The sequence below is a fragment of the Mirounga leonina genome, unplaced genomic scaffold (genome assembly GCF_011800145.1).
Source record: "Mirounga leonina isolate KUSES-001 unplaced genomic scaffold, KU_Mleo_1.0 Mir_125, whole genome shotgun sequence".
Taxonomy (NCBI): Eukaryota; Metazoa; Chordata; class Mammalia; order Carnivora; family Phocidae; genus Mirounga; species Mirounga leonina.
Genome location: NW_023270305.1, coordinates 13,264,741 through 13,288,870, shown reverse-complemented (window position 1 = coordinate 13,288,870; position 24,130 = coordinate 13,264,741). Strand labels below are relative to the sequence as shown.

General features: G+C 42.8%; 1 protein-coding gene across 2 annotated transcripts in view; it reads left to right on the top strand.

Annotated features, from left to right (window-relative positions):
• Positions 1 to 16,768: 16,768 nt before the first annotated feature.
• The window catches only part of ASXL2 (ASXL transcriptional regulator 2), a 144,655-nt gene continuing 137,293 nt past the window's right edge, over positions 16,769 to 24,130 (top strand). The window contains exon 1 of one of the 2 annotated variants that reach the window (XM_035000721.1): positions 16,769 to 17,267. In XM_035000721.1, the coding sequence (XP_034856612.1) occupies positions 17,211 to 17,267 (57 nt within the window). In that variant the 5' untranslated portion in view covers positions 16,769 to 17,210. The remainder of the gene's footprint in view (positions 17,268 to 24,130) is intronic. The other variant, XM_035000720.1, reaches the window with a different exon arrangement.

Here is a 24,130-nt window from a genome sequence, read left to right as displayed (position 1 = left end):
CCAGAGGAGTCCTAGCCTTGCGTGGAGTCACTCATATGCCCACACTCAGCTAGTGGCTGGCTGGGGTGGCCTGCTGGGGTACCTTGCTTCCCCTGGCTTCTCCCTGTGGCCAGCTTGGACTTCCTCACCATATGGTTGTCTTAGGGTTAGTCAGACTTCTTACATAGCAGCAAAATGCCAAGAATGAAAGTGGAAGGTATAAGGCCTCTTAAGACCACATTCAGGGGGTGCCTGGGTGGCTCAGTCGTTAAGCGTCTGCCTTCGTCTCAGGTCGTGGTCCCGGGATCCTGGGATTGAGCCCCGCATCGGGTGCCCTGCTCCGTGGGGGGCCTGCTTCTCCCTCTCCCACTCCCCCTGCCTTGGTTCCCTCTCTCGCTGTGCCTCGCTCTGTCAAATACATAAATAAAATCTTTAAAAAAAAAAAAAAGACCACATTCAGGTGCGCCTGGGTGGCTCAGTTGGTTTAGCGGCTGCCTTGGCTCAGGTTGCGATCCCAGGGTCCTGGGAAATAAACACAACCTCAGATTCATCCTGCCTATTGTCGCACTTTATATAAATGGAATAATACAGTGTGTATTCTCCTGTGTCTGGCTTCTTTCACTCAGCATTATGTTTGTGAGATTCATCCATGTTGTTATGCTTCCTTGTAGAGGATGCATTCTTGCTATGTAAATTTCCCACCTTGGCTTCCCCACCCCAAGAGTCTGAAATGTACCATGTTTCTCAAATTTATTTCATTGCCATCTGAGGTTGGGGTCCTCAAAAACAGACTCTGAGACAAGAACATAAATGCAAGTAATCTATTGGGAGTTGATCTCAGGAAGCCCTGGTCAGGGAGTGAGGAAGGAAACAGAAGAGAGGAAGCCAGGCAGAGGAGTTAATGAGCAATCAGAGGTAAGTCCTGGGGGAAATCCAGGCAACTGTGCAGAAAATGTCTCAGAATGGTCCCCCAGAAAAGCAAAGAAGTCAGAGTGTGTATATAGCAACTCCTTTCAGTCATTGGTTGAGAGTTGCTTCTGAGTACATTAACACTCTGGCCACTGCAGTCTGCTCCACGTGTGGGCTAAATATGCACCGATAGCCAGAGAAATCTGGTAGGCAGAGGGTTGCAGGTCCCAGCAGGAAAAAGCCATCAGAGTGAGGAGAGGTGTAGGCCAAGGGAATATGCAGGGCACAAATACACCTTGTCCCACTCTGCTCTACTCCTATCCCACATTAAGTCCATTCTGTCATTGACTCTTCAAGGTGGTAGCTGGCAACAATATATAAAATAAAAATTCATTGAGATGACTTCATAGAACAGCCTCAGTCCATGTGATTGCATGGATCCTGCAACTGTCCTGATATCTATTATATCCCTCCTCTACCACTCATTCTGGGTCTCCCTCACCCTCAGTCAGATCTTTGCTGGTCTTCGTTCCTTGTTTCCATCCTTGAGGAATCTGTTTGAATCTTTGGTTATGGAGCCCTAGCCTGAGAACCAAGTGCTCTAATCCAGTAGATCCCCCAGTAGGGAACCACGCTGGTGTTTTGAGTTACCTGTTATTGGTGTCAACTCATAGCTCTTGAAAGGTCAGGATATTCCCTTTCCCCCATTGTTCAGTTATTCTAGTAAATGGCCATAGTCCCCTCGTGGAAGGAATAACGGCATCACTACTGTATATAATTATTGTAGCATTGTAGGGTCCTTCCTCAAGGGGACTTGGCACCCCCTTCAACTGATGGGCTCTAGATCTGGAAACTGGGTATGGGATTATGATTTTCCATCATAATGGCTGACCTCAGTTTTCTCCTCACTCGTATTCATTTTATGTTGCAGCATAACAAATTACCACAAACTTAGCAGCCTAGAACACACCCTATTTTATTCACAGTTTCCATAGGTCAGAAGTCTAGACATGGCCTGGGTGGCTTAGTCATTAAGCGTCTGCCTTCGGCTCAGGTCATGATCCCAGGGTCCTGGGATCGAGCCCCCGCATCGGGCTCCCTGCTCCACGGGAAGCCTGCTTCTCCCTCTCCCACGCCCCCTGCTTGTGTTCCCTCTCTTGCTATGTCTCTCTCTGTCAAATAAATAAATAAAATCTTTAAAAAAAAAGAAAAGAGGGGCGCCTGGGTGGCTCAGTCGGTTAAGCGACTGCCTTCGGCTCAGGTCATGATCCTGGAGTCCCGGGATCGAGTCCCGCATCGGGCTCCCTGCTCGGCGGGGAGTCCCCTTCTCCCTCTGACCCTCCCCCCTCTCATGCGCTCTCTATCTCATTCTCTCTCTCAAATAAATAAATAAAATCTTTAAAAAAAAAAAAAAAGATGAAGTCCCTGTTGATGCAATTCAGTTTCTTGAAGTTGCAGAACAAAGCGAGTGCTCTTGATACATGGCCCTATCTCTCCCAGGCAGTTCACCTTCTAGCAGCTTCCTTATTCAAGACCAGCAGGAAGATTTCGCAGTGCAGTTGGCTAAGATGGTGTCTTTCCGTAACATAACCTAATTAAGGAAGTAACTATCCCATCACCTTTACTATGCTCTATTGGCTAGAAGCAAGGTATAGGTTCTTTTTTTTTTCCCTTTTTTTAAGATTTCATTTATTTATTTGACAGAGTGAGAGCACACAAATAGGAGGAACAGAAGAAGAGGGAGAAGCAGGCTCCCTGCTGAGCAGGGAGCACAGGGACTAGATCCCAGGACCCTGGAATCACGACCTGAGCCAAAGGCAGATGCTTAACCATCTGAGCCACCCAGGCGCCCCAAGGTATAGGTTCTTAAGAAGAGGGGATTATACAAGGTGTGACTCCTGAGGGGTGGGGGCTCCCCCTAGGCAGAATGCATCTCTTTCACATTCATTCTTGATCTTTTGTTATGTAAATTAAGCAATACCCCTATTGTCTGCCCATCTTTCTTGTTCCTAGGTGCACCCTAGTCTATGAGCCATGGCCCCTTGAATCTGGGATGATCTTGTGACTTGCTTTGACCAATAAAAGTGGCAAAAGTGATACTGTGCCCGCGTCAGAGCCTAGACCTCGAGGTGCCTGGCACTTTCTGCCTTTGCCCTCCCGAATGCTGAGAACTCTATGTAAGGAAGCTGGTCTAGCACAGTAAAGAAGAAAGGCCATGTGGAGGAATACGTTAGCGTTCCAAGCCAACAGCCAGAGCGACTTGGGGGACATGTAAGTGATGCCACGTTTCGGCCCAGCTAACCACAGTTGAACGCAGCTATGTGAGTGAGCCCAGGCAAAACCGGAAGAGGAACCACTCAGTCCACCCACAGAATCATGAGAAAGAACAAATCGTTGTCTTAAGCCACTGGTTTCAAGTGGTTTGTTACACAGCAATAGGTAACTGAAATATGTATTTTAACAGGAAAAAAAATTTTTTTTTTTTTTGAAGATTTTATCCACTTAACAGAGAGAGACACAGCGATCCCAGGACCCTGGGATCATGACCTGAGCTGAAGGCAGATGCCCAATGACTGAGCCACCCAGGCGCCCCTGAAATATGTATTTCTATTCGAACTCCAGTCAATCCTTGTTTGATGGTGGCTCTGGGGACATTAAAACCCTGGCTTTTCTGGTCTGCCCTGCTCATGAGTCAAGCGTGCTCCAGTGACTAGGAAAGACTCTCAGGCAGGGAGTCCCAGATGTTCGCAGGAAGGAGCTGTCAGCAGATACAGGATCACTGAGTATTGGGCAGATGTGACGGAGACCAGTCGCATTTCCTACAACCTCAGATGATCTTTTTCTCCAACTTGTATGGGGTGTGGGGGTGGGAGGTGGAGATGAGCGGTTTCTTTGAGGAACTGCAGATATGGGAGAGGATGATACCTCTGGGAGACACCACCACCTAGGAAAAGAGTTTGCAGAACACAAAGGTGGGGGCAGTCCAAAACTGAGATTGGGGGGCCTCCTTTGTTCTTTCCAACTTCTCTAAGAGCAGAGTTCTCACAGCCTGTTCTTAGCCCGCATGCCTAGAATCCTACATTTTGCCTGCTCTCAGATTCCTCTCCATTGCTCTCTGCTTCCTAGTGGGCAAGCCCACGTACTCTCCCTGGCTGGACTCCTCACTAGCCTCCTACCAACCAACCGTCCTCACCTCTCAGCACCTCCCTGTCTTTTAGCCTCTGTGCTTGAGGTCCCTACCAACTCCATGTCCTGTCCTGTTCAAATCTAATTCATCCATATCAGCTTTTCCCATATCAGGACATCTAAACCTTAAGGAGTTGTTTTTTTTTTAAGATTTTATTTATTTATTTGACAGAGAGACAGAGAGCACAAGTAGGCAGAGAGGCAGGCAGAGGGAGAGGAAGAAGGAGGCTCTCCGCTGAGCAAGGAGCCCGATGTAGGGCTCCATCCCAGGACCCTGGGATCATGACCTGGACCGAAGGCAGCCGTTTAACCGACTGAGCCACCTGGGCGCCCCTAAACCTTAAGGAGTTTTAAAAAAGGGATTTGTCAAAGAAGATCTTATCGGTGAGATGAAATTACAGAAAATCTCAGGTGTGATTTTCTCAATTTCTGTCATTGAGAGGAGATTATATTTAAGGTTGCAATAGATGTGATATTTTAGGTTGCAGAATTGTTCCCAGGTATCAAATGTTGTGAATTAACATCTCAAAACATCTTGGAAAGTTACCAGAAGAAATCTTCCTTTTGTCTGAACATGCAAAAAGATAAAGAGAAGGAAATTTTGCGTGTATACTGACATGAGCTGTGGTCCTGTACTTGGAATATAAGGAAGTGGTTCTACAAGAGACTGACGAAAGAAATTTACTTCCAGTTTATTAAGACCACAAGAGCAAAAATCACAGCATTTTGCACTGGGTATGCAAAAACACACAGGTTTAAAATATCCAGATGCGAAAAAACTCACTTTAGAAGAAAAATTTAGTCTGAACCCAAGGATCAGAATACATAGCATGTTATTTACCACTCCTCTGAATTGCAAATGGCGGCAAAAAATACATGAGTTGGTTTAGTTTTCTTCATCTTAATATTTTCTCCCTCGTAATAGCTAGTGAACATTTTTGAGCATCTACCATGTGTCAAAAACTTCCATTCACTTGATCTAATCCTCAGAGGAACATCCACTATGCCAACTAGTTCTAGTTGAAATTCATGACCACATATCTCAGAAGGAGTCTCAATGCTGCCAAGCAACCCTACTACACTTCTCCAGTATGTTCTCTCCCCCATTCTCCCAAACAAGTATTTCACACATTCCGGCTCTTCTCAAAGCTCTCACATCCTCCTCCACTTCCTCAGTCCTGCCTACCTCTCCCATCTCTCCCCAGACCTCTCTCCACCTCACTCCCTTCTAGGTCTTTTTTATATTCCAAGGACACACCAAACTCTTTCTTCTGCCTCAGGGCTTTTGAAATTCTCCTTCCCTCTAATTGGAATGCTCCACACCCTAATCTTCACAAGGCTAGTTCCTTCTTGTCTTTTTCCTCTTCTGTCTCAGCTCAAATGTCAAATTCTCTGAGAGGCTTTCCTTGTAATCCAAAGATGCTCCAACTCGGGCCCTGTCTGGCACATCAACTTGGTTGATTGTCTTCCAAGCATTTATCAACATCCAATACTGTCTTATCTATTTATTTCTCCCTGGTCTTCACTTGAATGAAGCTTCCCTACATGGTTTTCTTCTGTACCCTCAACATCCAAATGTGAGCCTGCCACATAATAGGGACTCAAAAATGAATCTTTATTGAATAAATTATATGAATTTTTGGCAGATGAGGAAGCTGAAGATTAGAGATTCTAAATAAATTGCTTATGTTCACTTGGGTAAATGATAAAGTTGGGACTTGGACCTAAGTTCATCTACTTAGGTCCAGGCTGTATCCCCATCTATGTAAACAATCTCTTGTTAGGATGAACATTTAAAAATGTATTTGGCCTCTGAGGGGCATTTGTGAATGTGGATAGCATTTAAGATAACTTCAGAATGAATAGTCAAATGCCTCAGGCAGAAAACCAAGGAGATGCTGAGGACATCTGGCTGGACAAAGCCCGTGGTAACTAAGGAGCAGTGCAGCCTGGCTATTCCCAGCTTGTTCCTGGCTGGCCTCCAATTCCTCTGCCTTCCTTCCTGCTTCCTGCATCTCTGAGCTTTTGACCACCTGCAGTCCAGCAGAATTGAAGCTGGGCTCTCATACCCATGAAGTGAGCTAGTTCATGCTTTGTCAGTAGCATTGAGATTTGTGCTTTAGAGAACCTGGAATAAGATAGTTTCGGGGGGACCTGTTGACTCTAAATCTGTGCTTATATGTCAGCCTAAATTCTCAGGAAGTTGTCTTTTTAGTCCTTTGCAGAAAATGGGAACCTTTGTTAACACTTTGTTGATCCTCAAAATGATTAATGAAAGGTGAAGGAGAGAAAATGAGGATCCTTTTGGGGCACCTGGTTGGCTCAGTCAGTAGAGCATGCACCTCTTGACCTTGGGGTAGTGAATTCGAGCCCCACATTGGACGTGAGCTCACTTAAAAAAAAAAAGAAAAGAAAAAAAAACGAGGACTCCTTTGGTTGTTATTTTATTTTATTTTTTAAAGATTTTATTTATTTATTTGTGAGAGAGAGAATGAGAGAGACAGCACATGAGAGGGGGGAGGGTCAGAGGGAGAAGCAGATTCCCTGCTGAGCAGGGAGCCCGATGCAGGACTCAATCCAGGGACCCCAGGATCATGACCTGAGCCGAAGGCAGTCGCTTAACCCACCGAGACACCCAGGCACCCTGGTTGTTATTTTAACTAGCATTCAGGAGAATCTTCACAAGTAGGTTACAGTCTCAAGGAATGCTGGATTTAAGGGATCATTCATTGGCTTTTCTTCAGAAACCAAGATCCAGACAGGTTATGATATTTATTGAATGTTTATCATATACCTGGCATTATTTTCAGTTTTCTATGTGTATTTATTTTATTTTTACAACACCTTATGAAATAGATACTATCAGTATTACACCCATTTCCCACATGAGGAAACTGAGGCCCAGAAACATTTTGAAAATTTGCCTAAAGTCACACACTATGATGTGGTGGAGCCAGGATTTCATTTATTCCATCTGACTCTGGAGCAGGAATTCTTAACTACCCCCTCTTTTTGTGTTCATTTGTTTTTACTATGGATTCCTTTGGTGGTTTGTGGAAGCCTATAGACTCCTTCTCAGAATCTCTTGAAATGTGTAAATAAATTACGTGGGATGACAAAGAAAACCATTTATATTGAAAAATAGTAATGAACTTATTAGAAAAACAAATTTATGTTATACATGTGCTTCATTATTAATGCATCAAATAAGATGCAATGGTAGTTCTAATAATACTGAAGTTGTGATAAACATAAAAATATTCCTAGATATCTCAACTGTAATATAACATGAAAATATGGGGCACCTGAGTGGCTCAGTTGTTAAGCATCTGCCTTCAGCTCAGGTCATGATCCCAGGGTCCTGGGATGGAGCCCCGCATCGGGCTCCCTGCTCCGCGGGAAGCCTGTTTCTCCCTCTCCCACTCCCCCTGCTTGTGTTCCTGCTCTCGCTCTCTCTCTGTCAAATAAATAAATAATTAAAAAAAAGAAAGAAAGAAAATATCTGTGATTTCTGTTGGTGACAAAGTCATAAGTTTAAGGTTAATGAAAATAAAGATGTACGTTTGTCTAAGCTAATGAACACCCCCCCCCCGCCCCGCCCCTGGACTGCTAGTTAGGACATAATGTCCCCTGAAGTATTGCAAAACCCTCCTAACTGGTCTCCTTGCTTCCAATTTCATTCACTCTCCCTGCCCCGTCCACTGTCTTCACTGGGTGCCATTTCTCCTTGGAGACTTGTTGGATACCCTCCCTTGCCCTAAGATCTGTAGAGTTTATCACTTATTCCTCAATGTCACTTTAGGATCTTGTATATACAGTTATGATTGCATATAATAATGTATGGTATTTGTTAATAGGTCTTTTTTATTTTATTTATTTTCTTTTTTTCTTATTTTCTTTTATTTTATTTATATGACACAGAGAGAGAGAGAGAGCGAGCACAAGCAGGGGGAGTGGCAGGCAGAGGGAGAAGCAGGCTCCCCGCTGAGCAGGGAGCCCAATGCAGATGCAGCTCCATTCCAGGACTGGGATCATGACCTGAGCTGAAGGCAGACCCTTAACCGACTGAGCCACCCAGGTGCCCCAGTCTTCTTATTTTAATATGAGTTATTTGGGAGTAGGGACTGTGTCTTGTTTATTTATTCCTTTATCTATTTATTCATTCAACAAAAATGTATTGAACACTTCCTGTTATAAGGTGTTATTCTGGGCACTGCAAATATAATAAACATGACAGACTCAGGCCCTGACCTCACTGTTTTGCTAATTTGCACTCATTTCTGGTCCTCAGTATTTGGCTCATGATTGAAATATACTAAATTAACCTGTTTAATTGAATTGGATTGAGTATTAAGATCATATTACTAGTTGGCAGAAATTGTCCCTAAAAAAATGTTTCTTTTTAAAAAAAATTTTTTTTAAAGGTTTTACCTATTTATTTTAGACAGAGAGTGCATGTGGAGGGGCAGAGAGGGACAGAGAGGGACAAGCAGAATCTGTGCTGAATGGGGAGCCCGACCTGGGGCTCAATCTCAGGACCCTAAGATCATTACCTGAACAGAAATCGAGAGTTGGAAACTCAACCGACAGAGCCACCCAGGCGCCCTAAAAAATGTTTCTTGAGAAGGTCCTCAATCTTTGTATCCTCCTATAAATTGCCAAGTATATAGCAGACATTCAAAGATTCCTTTCCTCTAGGCTCTTGCTGGCCCTGTCAGCAAGTAAGCTAAATCTTGCTGCTTAGTAGAGAAATGGGAACAGCTAGTTATTTGTAAGTTTTGCAGGAGGGAAGAAGAGTTGAGAAGGCCTATTTTTGCCCTCTTTTCTGGTCAGATATAACATACAAGATACAATAGCTAACATTTATAGATAGCTTCCAATGTACCAGACACTGTTCTAGGCGCTTTACATGTATCCCCTCATTCAGCCATCATAATAATCGTCGTCGAGAGAACGGAGGCTTAAAGAGGTTAAGTGGCTTGCCCAACTTCTGATAGGTAGAAGGTACTCAGGTGGGGGAATTCCAGCCCAGGCAGTCTGGGCCCAGCACCTCTTCCTCTGAGCAGTAACTGCTATTGACTGCTGTAGGGTCAGAGGTGAGGACTTTGAACAGGATCCACCTACAGCCTGCCTCCTGGTCATGACCTAACTCAAGGCAAGCACGTTTGAGATGGCCAGCTGGTTAAAGCTGAAGTCTGTGGCCATGGCAGAGTTAATGAGAGCAGAGCTAACAGCAGCCCTGTTTTCTGGCACAGTCATACCACACTGTTTATCTCATATTGCATTTTATAACAATTGCTCAATCTATTTCCCTCTGGAACTAATGTTGGTCCTGCTAGCTGTGAAGCTACAGGACGAAGTCTCTTAAAAGGAAATTCTCTTTGGGCGGTGCCTGGGTGGCTCAGTCCTTAAGCATCTGCCTTCGGTTCAGGTCATGATCCTAGGGTCCTCGGATGGAGCCCCGTATCAGGCTCCCTGTTCCGCGGGAAGCCTGCTTCTCCCTCTCCCACTCCCCCTGCTTGTGTTCCCTCTCTGGCTGTCTCTGTCTCTCTGTCAAATAAATAAATAAAATCTTAAAAAAAAAAAAGGGTTTTTCCTTCTCCAATCAAAAGATACAGAGTGGTTGAATGGATAAAAAAGCAAAACCCAATTATATGCTGTCCAGAAGAGACTCACTTCAGCTTTAAGGGTACAAATAGACTGAAAGTGAAGGGATGGAAAAAGATATTGTATGCAAATGGAAACCAAAGGAAAGCAGAGGTAAGCTATACTTACATCACCCAAAACAGACTTTAAGCCAAAGCCTGTAACAAGAGACAAAGAGAATCATTATATAATGGTAAAGGGATCAATTCATCATGAGTCTGTAACATTTGTAAATATTTACCACTCAACATGGAAGCACCTAAATATATAAAGCAAGTATTAACACTGAATGGAGAAACAGACAGCAATACAATAGTAGGGAAATTCAATATCCCACTTGCAACAAAGAATAGATCATCCACACAGAAAATCAATTAAGAAACATTGGACTTAAATGACATGCTAGACCAGATGGACTTAACAGACATTTACAGAACATTTCATCCAACAGTAGCAGAACACACATTCTTCTCAAGAGCACATGGAACATTCTCCAGGATAAATCAAATGTTAGGTCACAAAACGAGTCAATAAATTTAAGAAGCTTGAAATCTTATCAAGCCTCTTTTCTGACCACAATGCTATGAAACTAGAAATTGATTACAAGAAGAAAATTGGAAGCTTCACAAGTATGCAGAAATTAAACAACATGTGCCTGAACAATCAATGGGTCAAAGAAGTCAAAAGAGAAAGAAAAAACCATCTTTGAGACAAATTAAAATGGAAATATAATATATCAAGACTTATGGAATGCAGCAAAAGCAGTTCTAAGAGGACACTGTATAGCAGTTAACTCCTACATTCAGAAAAAAGGAAAGCTCTCCAATGGAGAACCTAATTTTACACCTCAATGAACTAGAGAAAAAAAGAAAAAGAACAAATGAAGCCCAAAGTTAGTAGAAAGAACAAAATGACAAAGATCAGAGCAAAAATAAATGAGAGACTAAAAGATAATAGAAAATGTTAATGAAACTAAGAGATTCTTTTTTAAAGATAAACAAAATAGACAAACCTTGAGCTAGACTAATCAAGAAAAATAGAGAGGACTCAAATAAAATAACAAATGAAAGAGGAGACATTACAACTGATACCAGAGAAATTTGAAGAGTCATAAGAGATTACAATGAACAAGCGTATGCCAACTAATTGGAAAACCGAGAAGAAATGGATAAATTTCTAGAAACACACAACCTTCTAAGATTGAATCATGAAGAAATAGAAATATGAACAGAATGATTACTAGCAAGGAGATTGAATCCGTAATCAAAAACCTCCCAATATGGGGCACCTGGGTGGCTCAGTTGGTTAAGCAGCTGCCTTTGGCTCAGGTCATGATCTCAGGATCCGGGGATCAAGCCCCAGGGCTGGCTCTCTGCTCAGTGGGGAGCCTGCTTCTCCCTCTCCCTCTGACTGATGCTCCTCCTGCTTTTGCTCTCTCTCTGTCAAGTAAATAAATAAAATCTTAAAAAACAAAAAACCTCCCAACAAAGAAAAGTCACAACTAAGTGGGTTCACTGGTGAATTCTACTGAACACTGGGAAAAATTAACACCAATTCTTCTCAAGCTCTCAAACAGAAAGAGAAGAAACACTTCCAAACTCACTTTATGAGGCTAGTATTACCCTGATACCAAACCAGATAAGGATACTACAAGAAAAGAAAATTACAGGCCAATATCCCTCATGAACATGGATACAAAAATCCTCAACAAAAAAATGAGCAAACCATAGAACAATGAAACCAAGAGCTGGTTCTTTGAAAAAATCAATAAAATTGAAAAACGTCTAACCAGACTCATCAAAAAAAAAAAAAAAAAAAAAGAGAGAGAAAGAGAACTCAAAAACTGAGCAAACCAAATTCCACAGTACATTAAAAGGGTCATACACCTTGGTTAATTGAGATTTATTCCAGGGATGTTCAGTATCTGCAAATCAATGTGATACACCACATTAACAAAATTAAAAATAAAAATCATATGATAATCTCAACAGATGCAAAAAAAGCATTTGACAAAATTCAACATTTTTTCATGATAAAAACTGTCAACAACTAGGTGTACAGAGAACATACCTCAACATAATAAAGACCATATCTGACAAGCCCAAAGTGAACATCATACTCAATGGTGAAAAGCTGAAATCTTTTCCTCTAAGATCAGGAACAAGACAAGGATGCCCACTCTTTTTCTTTTTACTTAATTTACCTCCCTCCCCCCCCAAGTAATCTTTACACCCAATGTGGGGCTCAAACTCATGATTCTGGATCAAGAACCACATGCTCTACTGACTGAGCCAGCCAGGTGCCCCAAGGATGCCCACTCTTGCCACTTTTATTCAGCATAGTACTGGAAGTCCTAGCCAGAGCAATTAGGAAGAAAAAGAAATAACAGGTAACCAAATTGGAAGGGAAGTAAAATTGTCTCTATGTGCAGATGACATGACATTATATGTAGAAAACCCTAAAAATCCCACCAAAAAACTGTTAGAATAAGCAAGTTAGTAAAGTTGCAGCATACAAAACCAATATATACGGGGCGCCTGGGTGGCTCACTCGGTTAAGCGTCTGCCTTCAGCTCAGGTCATGTCCCAGGGTCCTGGGACTGAGCCCTGCTTCAGGCTCTTTGCTCATAGTGGAGCCTGCTTCTCCCTCTCCCTCTGCTTGTGCTCTCTCTCTCTCTCAAATAAATAAATGAATCTTTTAAAAAAACAAATCCAATATATAAAAATCATTTGTGTTTCTACACAATAACAGTGATCTATCTGGAAGGGAAATTAAGAAAACAACATCATTTATAATAGCATCAAAAAGAATAAAATACCTAGGAATAAATCTAACCAATGAGGTGAAAGATCTGAACACTGAAAACTATAAGACATTGATGAAAAAGATAGAAGAAGACACAAATAAATGAGAAGGTATTCTGTGCTCATGGGTTGGAAAGATTGTTGTTTGTTAAAATGTCCCTACTACCCAAAACTATCTAGATTGAATACAATCTCTATCAAAATTCCAATGGCATTTTTCACAGAAATATGAAAAACAATTCTAAAATTTGTATGAAACCACAAAAGACCCTAAATAGACAAAGCAATCTTGAGAAAGAAGAACAAAGCTGGAGGCATCACACTTCCTGACTTCAAGCTATATTACAAAGCTATAGTAATCAAAACAGTATGATATTGAGATATAAGACACATAGGTCAATGGAACCTAATAGAGAGCCCAGAAAAACACCCACACATATATTGTCAATTAATTTATGACAAAGGAGCCAAAAATATATGCTGGGAAAAGGGTAGTTTCTTTAATAGAATGTACTGGGAAAACTGGATAGGAAATGATCCTGGTATCAGACAGACTTGGCTCTACAATGGAGCTGTTACCCAATGAGGAAGTTAAAGATTATGTGAACTAGGGGTTCAACATCCAAGATTCTGTTCCATATATAATAACATCATTGTCTACTTTGAAGGGACAATCAGAAATCCAGGCCATGTGGGTAGAGAGGTTGGGATAGCTGTGATTGTGAAAACCTGAGGAACTGGCCTCGAGAATTGCTAGTCTTGACTTCTTGCTTATCTGAGCAAGGAAGTGAAACCAGAATGACTCCTCCCTCACCCCATCCTGTGGAAAGCCAAAAACTCTAATTTCTTGGCCAATGATGATTTCCTACAGATGTACAAGAACTAGTGTCATCTTTCTTAACCATGATAAGAGTTCCAGTAACAGCTTCATGAAAGAGAGTTGATTCTTTACAAAATTGTTCTAGCAATATTTCTTCCAATGCCTGCCTCATAAAAGATGTTGAAAAGATCATCTCTACCCCTGATGGATCTGGCATGTGGCCCGTGGCCATCATGATAGAAGCTATGTTCCAACATAGGTGCTCTCATTAGATACTGCCCATTTGGACCCTGGCCTGATCAACAAGGAGATATATTTATCTATTGTATCTATGTATCTATCTATGAATCTATTATCTATATCTACTGTCTACATTTTCTATCTGTTTATATATAATATCTATATAAACATATGTAAGGAGGCAAAGTATATCTATCTATAATACATATATATTTTATTATTATTATTATTTTTAAAAGATTTTATTTATTTTTTTGACAGAGAAAGACACAGAGAGAGCAGGAACACAAGCAGGGGGAGTGGGAGAGGGCGAAGCAGGCTTCCCGCAGAGCAGGGAGCCCGATGTGGGACTCGATCCCAGGATCCCGGGATCATGACCTGAGCCGAAGGCAGACGCTTAACGACTGAGCCACCCAGGCGCCCTATAATACATATATATTTTAAAGATTTATTTTGAGAGGCACCTGGGTTGCTCAGTTGGTTAAGTGTCTGCCTTTGGCTCAGGTCATGACCCTTGGGTCCTGGGATCGAGCCCCGTGTCAGGCTCCCTGCTCGGTGGGGAGTCTGCTTCTCCTGCTCCATCTGCCCCTCCCCCCAGCTTGTGCGCACACTCTCTCTAATAAATAAATATCTAAAAAAAAAAAAAAATTATTTATTTTGAGAGCAAGCGAGAGCAAGTGCAAGTGGGGGGAAGGGCAGAGAGAGAGAATCTCAACCAGACTCCCTGTTGAGCGCAGAGCCTGATGTGCGGCTCGATCTCATGACTCTGAGATCATGACCTGAGCCGAAACCAAAAGTCCGATGCTTAACTGACTGAGCTACCCAGGTGTCCAAGATCTTATTTTTAAATAGTCTCTACCCTCAATGTTCAGCTCAAACTTAAAACCCTGAGATCAAAAGTCAAATGCTCTACTGACTGAGCCAGTCATGTGCCCCAACACTGGTTAGCTTTTTTTTTTTTTTATAGACTTTATTTATTTATTTGAGAAAGACAGAGAGAGCACAGAGGCAGAGTGAGAGGGAGAGAAAGTCAAGCCGCCTGTTCTATTTCTTAAAAAAAAAATTCTTTTTTTAAAGTAGGCTCCACACCCAGTGTGGAACCCAATGCAGGGCTTGAGCTCACAACCCTGAAATCAAGACCTGAGCTGATATCAAGAATCCGACGCTTAACTGACTGACAACCCAGGTGTCCCAAAGATTTTTTATTTTATTTTATTATTATTTTTTTAAAAGATTTTACTTATTTATTTGTCAGAGAGAGAGAGCAGCACAAGCAGAGAGAGGGGCAGAGGGAGAAGCAGGCTCTCCACTGAGCAAGGAGCTCAATGCAGGACTCGGTCCTTAGAGCCTGGGATTATGACCTGAGCCGAAGGCAGATGTCCAACTGACTGAGCCACCCAGGCGTCCCACAAAGATTTTTTTTTTTAAGATTTTATTTATTTATTAGAGAGAGCACAAGTGGAGTGAGGGGCAGAGGGAGAAGCGGACTCCCGCTGAGGCGGGAGCCCAATGCTGGGCTCAATCCCAGGACTCTGGGATCATGACCTGAGCCGGAGGCACCCGCTCAACTTGACTGAGCCACCCAGGTGCTCCAACCCCCAAAACTTTATTTATTTTTAAGGATTTTATTTATTTGTTAAAGAGAGAGAGAAAGAGAGAATACAAGCAGAGGGAGTGGCAGGCAGAGGGAGAAGCAAGCTCCCCACTGAGCAAGAAGCCTGATGTGGGACTCATTCCCAGGACCCTGGGATCATGACCTGAGCCAAAGGCAGACACTTAACCAACTGAGCCACCCAGGCGTCCCCAAAGACTTTATTTTTAAGTAATCTCTACATCCGAGGTGGGGCTCAAACTCACAACCTCAAGAGTTGCATGTTCTATTGCTCTACTGATTGAGTCAGCCAGGTGCCTTAAGACGTAGGGTTTGGAGGGAGATGGTACATATCTTGAGTGCTATGGATAGTGTTATGAGTTCCTAAAAGGATTTGTGAAAATATACGCATGTCAATTGCTGTTATGGAGCTGTTTGATCAATGACTGAAGGAAAAATATAAGGAAGTATCTAGATGGCCTCTCAAACTCCCTCTTAAGATTTTTTGTGTGTATGTGTAACAGCCCGTTTTGAAAAATTGAATTAAAGTTATGAATCCTTCTTTTTTAATTAATTTTAAGTAGGCTCCATGCCCAATGTGGGGCTGGAAGTCAGACCCAAGATCGAGTCACACACTCTACCAACTGAGCCAGCCAGGAGTCCCCTGAATCCTCTTTTCAAAAATGCACAGTTACACACAAAAGATTGTTCATAATTTGAGGTGGTCCATGAACTTCTGACACCAAACCATGGCCTCCAAGCTAACTATTGCCTCTCAGTCCTATTTTAGAATACAGTAGAGGGCTAGGTTTACCAAACTAGACCAGAAGCAACTTCTGGAAGCAGATGTATTTTGGAGAACAGTAAGTGTTAGTACACATATTCTTTTTACTTTGCAAAGTATAAAAACACGGATAACACGATGGAATACACCACATTCTGGATTCTTCAGGAGGCTTTTATGGACACTACAAATAATGATTTCTGACCACAGACATAGCTGAATCGTTCAGCAAATATTTACTGGGTGCCTGATATTTACAGGCACTGTGCCAGTGACTGAGGTCACCCAGATAAAAAAGACACCATGGTCCTCGATGAGACTCTTCACTTGAAGAAGCCTGAATGTAATTACTGGTGGCCTTTAAAAGGGGGGGGGGGGTTCATGTAAGTTTGAGAGGCATTGTGGGAGATGGAAAAAGGTCTCTGAGCTGGCGACTTGATTCTTGGTTTCTCCACATCCTAGACAGGCGAGCTTGGCAAGTCACTCAAACTCATCTATCATCTATCGAAATTGGTTAATAAGCAGACGAGAACTGTTGCAAATCGTCAAAAAGACAACTTTTGTAAAAATGAACATGGACAAACGAAAAAACCCAAGGACGAGGCTTGTTGAAAGTGAGAGCTGGGAGGGTCGCCCCTTGAGTGAAAAGTCTGGCTCTTCCCAGGCTCTAAGACCACCGCTGCGCCCAGCACGCGGTCAGAATCCGCTCAATAAACCTTCCGGGACGGATCAAGTTCCGCTTCCGCAGGCAGATTTTTTTCTGTAGGCGTGAGCACAGGACGGCCGACGCACTTCAGCGTCGGACCTCCCTCCCGCGCATGCTCCAAAGGATAGGCGGAGAGCGGAAGGGCGGGGGAGGGAGGAGACGCAGCTGACCGCCGGCTCGTTCGCCCTGCAGGCCCTCGCGGGAGGCGGGGGCGCGCGCGCGCATGCTCGCGCGGCCGGTTGCGTACAGTAGTGACGGTCGCGCGGGAGCGGTCACGTGACCGTAGCGGCTGCCTGTACAGTAAGGACCCAATATGGCAGCGGCGGTAGCAGTGGCAACGGCAGCAGGAGGACCGGCCGCCCCATAGACCCCCGCCCCCCCGCGCACCACCCCCGTCGCTTCCTCTGCTTGGGTGCTCCTCCGCCCTGACTTCCCCTTTCTCCCACCTTTCCCGGCACCGCGGGAAAAGCATCGCAGGGCAGAGCAGGCAGGGAGGGCGGCCGGAGCCCGGACACGGGAGCCTCCCAGTCAGTTCAAGACCCGACATGAGGGAAAAGGGCCGTAGGAAGAAGGGCAGGACCTGGGCGGAGGCCGCCAAGACGGTAAGGGGGAGGGAGCGAAGGGGAAGCCCGGGAGAATTTTGTTCCCTCGCCGCCTGCCGGTCGCAGGGGAAGGGAGGTCATTGGCTCAGCGACCCGGCTGAAGGGGGCACAAAACCGCGCGGAGAGGGCGGCGGTTAGTGTCGGGGTTGTGATCCCTGTGGAAATGGAGGCGCCCAGCGGAAGAGGGTCGCCGCGGGGCTGTGGCTTCTCCCTGCGTCTGCGACGAGTCCCCTTGGTGTTTTGAAGCTGCCTTTCGGGGTCACGTCGCTCTCACCTCCACTCTGTGGTAGCTCCCGCCCCGGCCTGGGGAAGTCTGTTGTGCTTGCACAGTAACCGGTTCTTCTCCCTTGTGCGGCTGAAGAGCCCCCATTGGATGCAGATAGGAGAAGGCTTGTGCGTGCACCCAGCCCCGGAAAGAAGAGAGGAGCGCTGGATCTTGGTAGAATTTACCCGCTATAGCGGACATGCCGCCTGACCCCGGGTCCCCCGCTCGTCTGGGCTCCCAGATCCAACGTGAGGTCACGAGGCTCATGTTTTTGTTTGCTGTTGAAAGCTGAAAGTGCAAGAGGTGTTTAGAAACGAAGTAACAGGTGGGACTTGTAGAATTTTTTTTTTCTGTTTCCGTAGAGACCTACTCTGAACAAGGCAGCAATGCATGGTGGGACGTGTAGTTTACCCGGCCTTGACTTTTCCGTAGCTAAAGTGATGGTGGGTACACGAAGTTGTAATTAGTAGGTAAAACCATCTTTTTTTTTTTTTCCCTTTTTCAATAACGAGGCTTAGAGGTAGGATTTAAGTAATCAGTGAGACTTTCATTGTGTTGTATGAAAAAATGAAAAGCGTGTATGTATGTAGAAATGAAACATTAGGAGACGCAGCAGAAAAGTAATAGGACATAAAACAGCATGTTAGTGTTGGAAAGTGAGAAAGTGTGGAGACATTATCTTTAATGGTGAATCATGTCAGTAATACTTGTATAATATGGAGAACCCTTCTAAATGAACCTTTTTTATATGATATACGGTTTATTTTTTAAATGAGGTTTTTTTTTACTGATTATGAAAGTAATAAATGTAAACTGTGGGAGAATTTGGAAGATTATAGGAACGTATAAAGAAGAAAATAAGAAATCACGTATTTCACCCCTCAACTATATCTGTTAATGTTTTGTTATCATCCAGTCTTTTTAATTTATTTCCCCACATTTGGATCCTGCTGTTTATTCAATCTTATGCATTTTTGTAAACCTTGTGCATTTGTTTTGTAAATTTGATGTGATAGGGGATTGATGAGTCTTAAGCTTGTATTTCTGTTTTAGTTGGAAATGTGAAAAAGTTAGTGAATAAATAAAAGCACATTTTATTTATTGAGTGTTTTCACTTAACAGTCTCTCTTCATAATTGTGACTGTGCTGATAGTTTCCTTCTGAAAGATAAACTCTAGAAATAATTTTTTTGGTGGTGAGGAAATTGCTGCTTCACAGAAGGCTGTTACACTTTCTTCTACTTGATGAATACCTCAAGACTTTTTCTTTTTATCAAAAAGATGGCAAATTTTAATTATAGGTAAGCAGACCACAACCCTAATTATGTTCATTAAGTCTCTAGAATCTTAAGAGTACTTTTGAATTATGATCTCTTTGGATAAACTAGTCTAATCATTAGGAAATTGTGACAAGTAGGAAAAACTTGCATCTGCTGTTTAGATTTTCCTTTTTTTAAAAGATTTTGTTTATTTGACAGAGCTGGAGAGCACAGGCAGGGGGAGTGGCACAGGGAGAGGCAGAAGCAGGCCCCCTGCTGAGCAGGGAGTCTGACTTGCGGCTCAATCCCAGGCTGAAGGCAGATGTTTAACTAACTGAGCCACACAGGCACCCCTAGATTTTCCTTTAATTAACATATTTGTTCATTCATAATAAGCATTTCATGCCTAACTAGATATGTGAAAAATAGTATCTAAAAGATGGAAAGGCTAGTTTATTAAGTAGAGTACTGAGTGAGTTCTTGAAGGGGTCAGTATATTACTGGCTTGGTATTATTATTTGGTTCTGGCAAATGTAAGGCCTCAATCTTAGTAAAAATGAATTTTAGAAGGAGAATGGTGATACTAAAACTTTTTTTTTCCTAGTAGCCAAAATGTAAAAAAACCATCCTACTCACTTTGGTTTGGTTTATCATCTATAAAGGGAGGAATTAAACTAAACCTCTGTATTCAAAAGATTTCCATCTGTAGGAAGCACTATTATTTATTTATTTATTTATTTATTTTTAAAAGATTTTATTTATTTATTAGAGAGAGAGAGCGCACATGAGAGGGGGGAGGGGCAGATGGAGAAGCAGATTCCCTGCTGAGCAGGGAGCCTGATGCCAGACTCCATCCTGGGACTCCAGGATCATGACCTGAGCCAAAGGCAGTGGCTTAACCAACTGAACCACCCAGGCGCCCAGGAAGGACTATTTAGAAGTAAAATTAGAGGAAGTAGATAAAAGTATATTTTTAATATTTCAGAATAATGAGATCAGAAAATTAGTAATTTGACAAATGGAAGTAACTTTGACCTAAATTAAGAAATGTAGCATATAAGATCAACAGGGCTAGGAGAAGTATGTCTTAAGAAACTTATTTCATAGGCATTAAGGTCAAATGTTCTAGGAACAGAGTTTCAGCAAGGAAAGAATAAAATTATTTACGAAAATAAGCAGTATCTGCTGCTTGTTTCATTGTGTGTACCTGCATTGTAGAGCTGTCCTGTTTTAGGGAACACGATTAAAATGGGGTTGTATTTCTTTTTTCTGTTTTTAAGATTTTATTTATTTATTTGACAGAGAGAGAGATAGCGAGAGAGGGAATACAAGCAGGGGGAATGGGAGAGGGAGAAGCAGGCTTCACGCCGAGCAGGGAGCCCGATGCGGGGCTTGATCCCAGGACCCTGAGATCATGACCTGAGGCGAAGGCAGACGCTTAATGACTGAGCCACCCAGGCGCCCCAAAATGGGGTTGTATTTCTGACCAATAGTGTAGCAACAGATAAATAAAATTAATTATATATGTATATATACATGTATGATATGGAGGGTATGTGTGTGGATGTGTGAGAGCTATGGATTGATGTAAGGTTATTATGAACAATCTGAAAAATCAAGATAAGATTCATAATTACTGTAAGATAGTAAAATTATTCCAAAAGACTGATTAAATATAGAGTATATAGATTGGTTTCAATAACTAGGGACACCAGACAGACGGATAATGGAGTTGAGATTCCACAGAACTTGAATGCTCATTCATTACACTGGACCATCTCCCTACTGATCTTATATTTGCCCTATATAAATACCCTAGTTATAAAAAGCATTACTCAAATATTTAGTTAATAGTCGTACATGTTTTAAATTTTAAGGGTGGCAGTGATGGTGATGAAATGATTTGGAATTAGATCTGTAGTATATAGTGTGCCAGAGATCTTAAGAATTATTACAGTGATTTTAGAACTGTGCACAAAGTTATGCTCATTCTTTAAACAAAGCAAAAACAAAACAGAAACAAAAAACCTTGATCACCTAAAGGGCGCCTGGGTGGCTCAGATGGTTAAGCGTCTGCCTTCCGCTCAGGTCATGATCTCAGGGTCCTGGGATCGAGTCCCGCATCGGGCTCCCTGCTCCTTGGGAGCCTGCTTCTCCCTCTGCCTCTCTCTCTCTCATGAATAAATAAATAAAATCTTTAAAAACAAAAACCAAAAAACACCTTGATCACCTAAATATATAATGACATCCCTGAGGAATTTAGCTGTTTTTATAAAGCAGAGCTTTTGAGATAGTACAATCTTGTTGATCCTGTTTTCTCTTTTGACTTTTTCTTTGTTATGCACCACAACTAGGGAAGCATTGTCCTAAAAGGACAAGTTTGTTGTAATTGTAAGTAGAATGGACAGAGAGGCAGACCTTAGAGATTGTACACTAGAGGTAACTTTGGATATCTTGGGAATAAGGTGGTCAGGTATGAGAAGTGAAGTATGGGTGTTAGAGGTGAGGAGCACAGCAGTCTATCTTGTAGATCTTTAGCATGTGGTTTGTAGACTGAAAAAAAGGTGGGGGGGGCCCTGGGTGGCTCGGTCGTTAAGTGTCTGCCTTCGGGTCAGTTCATGATCCCAGGGTCCTGGGATCGAGCCCCGCATCAGGCTCCCTGCTCAGCAGGAAGCCTACTTCTCCCTCTCCTACTCCCTCTGCTTGTGTTCCCTCTCTCCCTCTGTCTCTGTCTGTCAAATAAATAAATAAAATCTTAATCTTTTTTTTTTAAGATTTTATTTATTTGACAGAGAGAGACAGATAGTGACAGAGATAGCGAGAAAGAGCACAAGCAGGGGGAGAGGCAAAGGGAGAGGGAGAAGCAGGCTCCCTGTGGAGCAGGGAACGGGACGTGGGGCTCGATCCCAGGAAGGACCCTGGGATTGTGACCTGAGCTGAAGGCAGACGCTTAACGACTGAGCCACCCAGGGACCCCTAAATAAATAAAATCTTTAAAAAAAAAAAAAAAAGGTTAAAAAAAGGTGGGTTTTTTTTTTGGCAGGGGGAGGATGCTATCTATATAGATTTCCCTTAGTGGTTAATATGATTTTGAATGTACATAGATTTTTATTTTTGTCATTTACTTAAAGTTATTTAACTTTGGGGAATAAGATGGAAGATAGAAAATTTCTGTTAAGGGAGTAATCAGAGGCTAATTACTTTGTGTAGGAAGTATAGAATATGGAAAGTAACTAAAAATATAATGGGGATACCTGGATGGCTTAGTTGGTTAGAGCGTCTGACTCTTGATTTCACTCAGGTTATGATCTCAGGGTTGTGAGATCAAGCCCTGTGAAAGGCTCCCACTAAGTCCTGGAGCCTGCTTAAGATTCTCTCTCTCCCTTTCCCTCTGTCTCCACCCTCCCCCGCATGCGCACACACAGGCTTGCGTGGGCCTGCTCTCTCTCTAAAAAAATATAATGATAAAAATATATAATGAATAGAAAGATGATTAGGAAAAAATCTAAACAAAATAGCCTTTAGAAAAAAATACAAGTCTTAGAAATTATCAGGACCCTTAATCTTTATTGTGAGTAATTTTTTTCTTAAAAATTATAAATACAGGGGGGCGCCTGAGTGGCTCAGTTGGTTAAGCAACTGCCTTCGGCTCAGGTCATGATCCTGGAGTCCTGGGATCGAGTCCCGCATCGGGCTCCCTGCTCGGCGGGGAGTCTGCTTCTCCCTCTGACCCTCCTCCCTCTCATGCTCTCTGTCTCTCATTCTCTCTGTCTCAAATAAATAAATAAAATCTTAAAAAAAAAAAAAAATTATAAATACAGGGGGGCGCCTGGGTGGCTCAGTCGTTAAGCGTCTGCCTTCGGCTCAGGTCAGGATCCCAGGGTCCTGGGATCGAGCCCCGTGTCGGGCTCCCTGCTCTGCGGGAAGCCTGTTTCTCCCTCTCCCACTCCCCCTGCTTGTGTTCCCTCTCTCGCTGTGTCTCTCTCTGTCAAATAAATAAATAAAATCTTTAAAAAAAATATATATATATATAAATACAGGGGCACCTGGGTGGCTCGGTTGTTAAGCGGCTGCCTTCGGCTTGGGTTATGATCCCAGGGTCCTGGAATCGAGCCCCACATCATGCTCCTTGCTCAGTGGGGATCCTGCTTCTCCCTCTCCCTCTGCCTGCCACTCCCCTGCTCCTGCTCTCTCTCTGTGTGTCAAATAAATAAATAAAATCTTAAAAAAAAATTACTGTGGCACCTGGTTGGCTCGGTCAGTTGGACAGCTGCCTTTGGCTGGGGTCGTGATCCCAGGGTCCTCCTATTGAGCCCCGTGTTGAGCCCCTTGTCGAGCCTCTTGTCGAGCCTCTTGTCGAGCCTCTTGTCGAGCTCCCTGCTCTGCGGGGAGCCTGCTTCTCCTCCTCCCTGGCTTGTGCTCTCTCTCTCTCTCTCTCTCAAATAAATAAATAAAATCCTTAAAAAGTTAAAAATGAAAATAAATTATAAATACAGACTTAAAAGCCAGGCCTGGTTATGTCCCTTTGGATGTATACTGACCAGTCCAGAGTCCTCTTTAGTCTGTATTTGTATTGTATTTGTAGTTGTATTAGAATCTCCAGGAGAGAGCGTGCATATTTGAAAACATAGTAAATCTATTGTTTTTATAATACAGACTGTGGAAGGTAAAACTGGGCAAAGTCTTGATTTGTGGAATATATGGAAAATAGGATGAGAAAGCATTGTAGGGACCATGGGTTAAAAATTGAGAAACTACTCTGATCCATAATTACAAAATGCTAACTGCATATTTATATTTATTATTTCAGCTTTATGGAGGTATAATTGGCAAAAAATTGTAAGATGCTTGATACATTCATGAAGTTGCTATTTGCAAGTCTATTTGTGCTAGGTGATTTGATGTAACACTCTTTACTTGACTGATCTTACTTCTTTCCATAGGATTAAAGTTCCCCTGTGTTTCCTGTCTTGAAGTTTGGTTATTTTCAGTTCACCCTTCCTTCTGTCCTATTTTTATGTGCCTGCTTTATTTTTTTAATTTATTTTTTTTAAGATTTTATTTATTTATTTGACAGAGACACAGCGAGAGAGGGAACACAAGCAGGGGGAGTGGGAGAGGGAGAAGAAGGCTTCCCGAAGCAGAGCAGGGAGCCTGATGCGCGGGGCTCGATCCCAGGACTCTGGGATCATGACCTGAGCCGAAGGCAGACGCTTAATGACCAAGCCACCCAGGCACCCCAATATAGGTGGTTTTTTTTAAAGTGTGGGTTTTTTTTTTTTAGATTTTATTTATTTATTTGACAGAGAGACACAGTGAGAGAGGGAACACAAGCAGGGG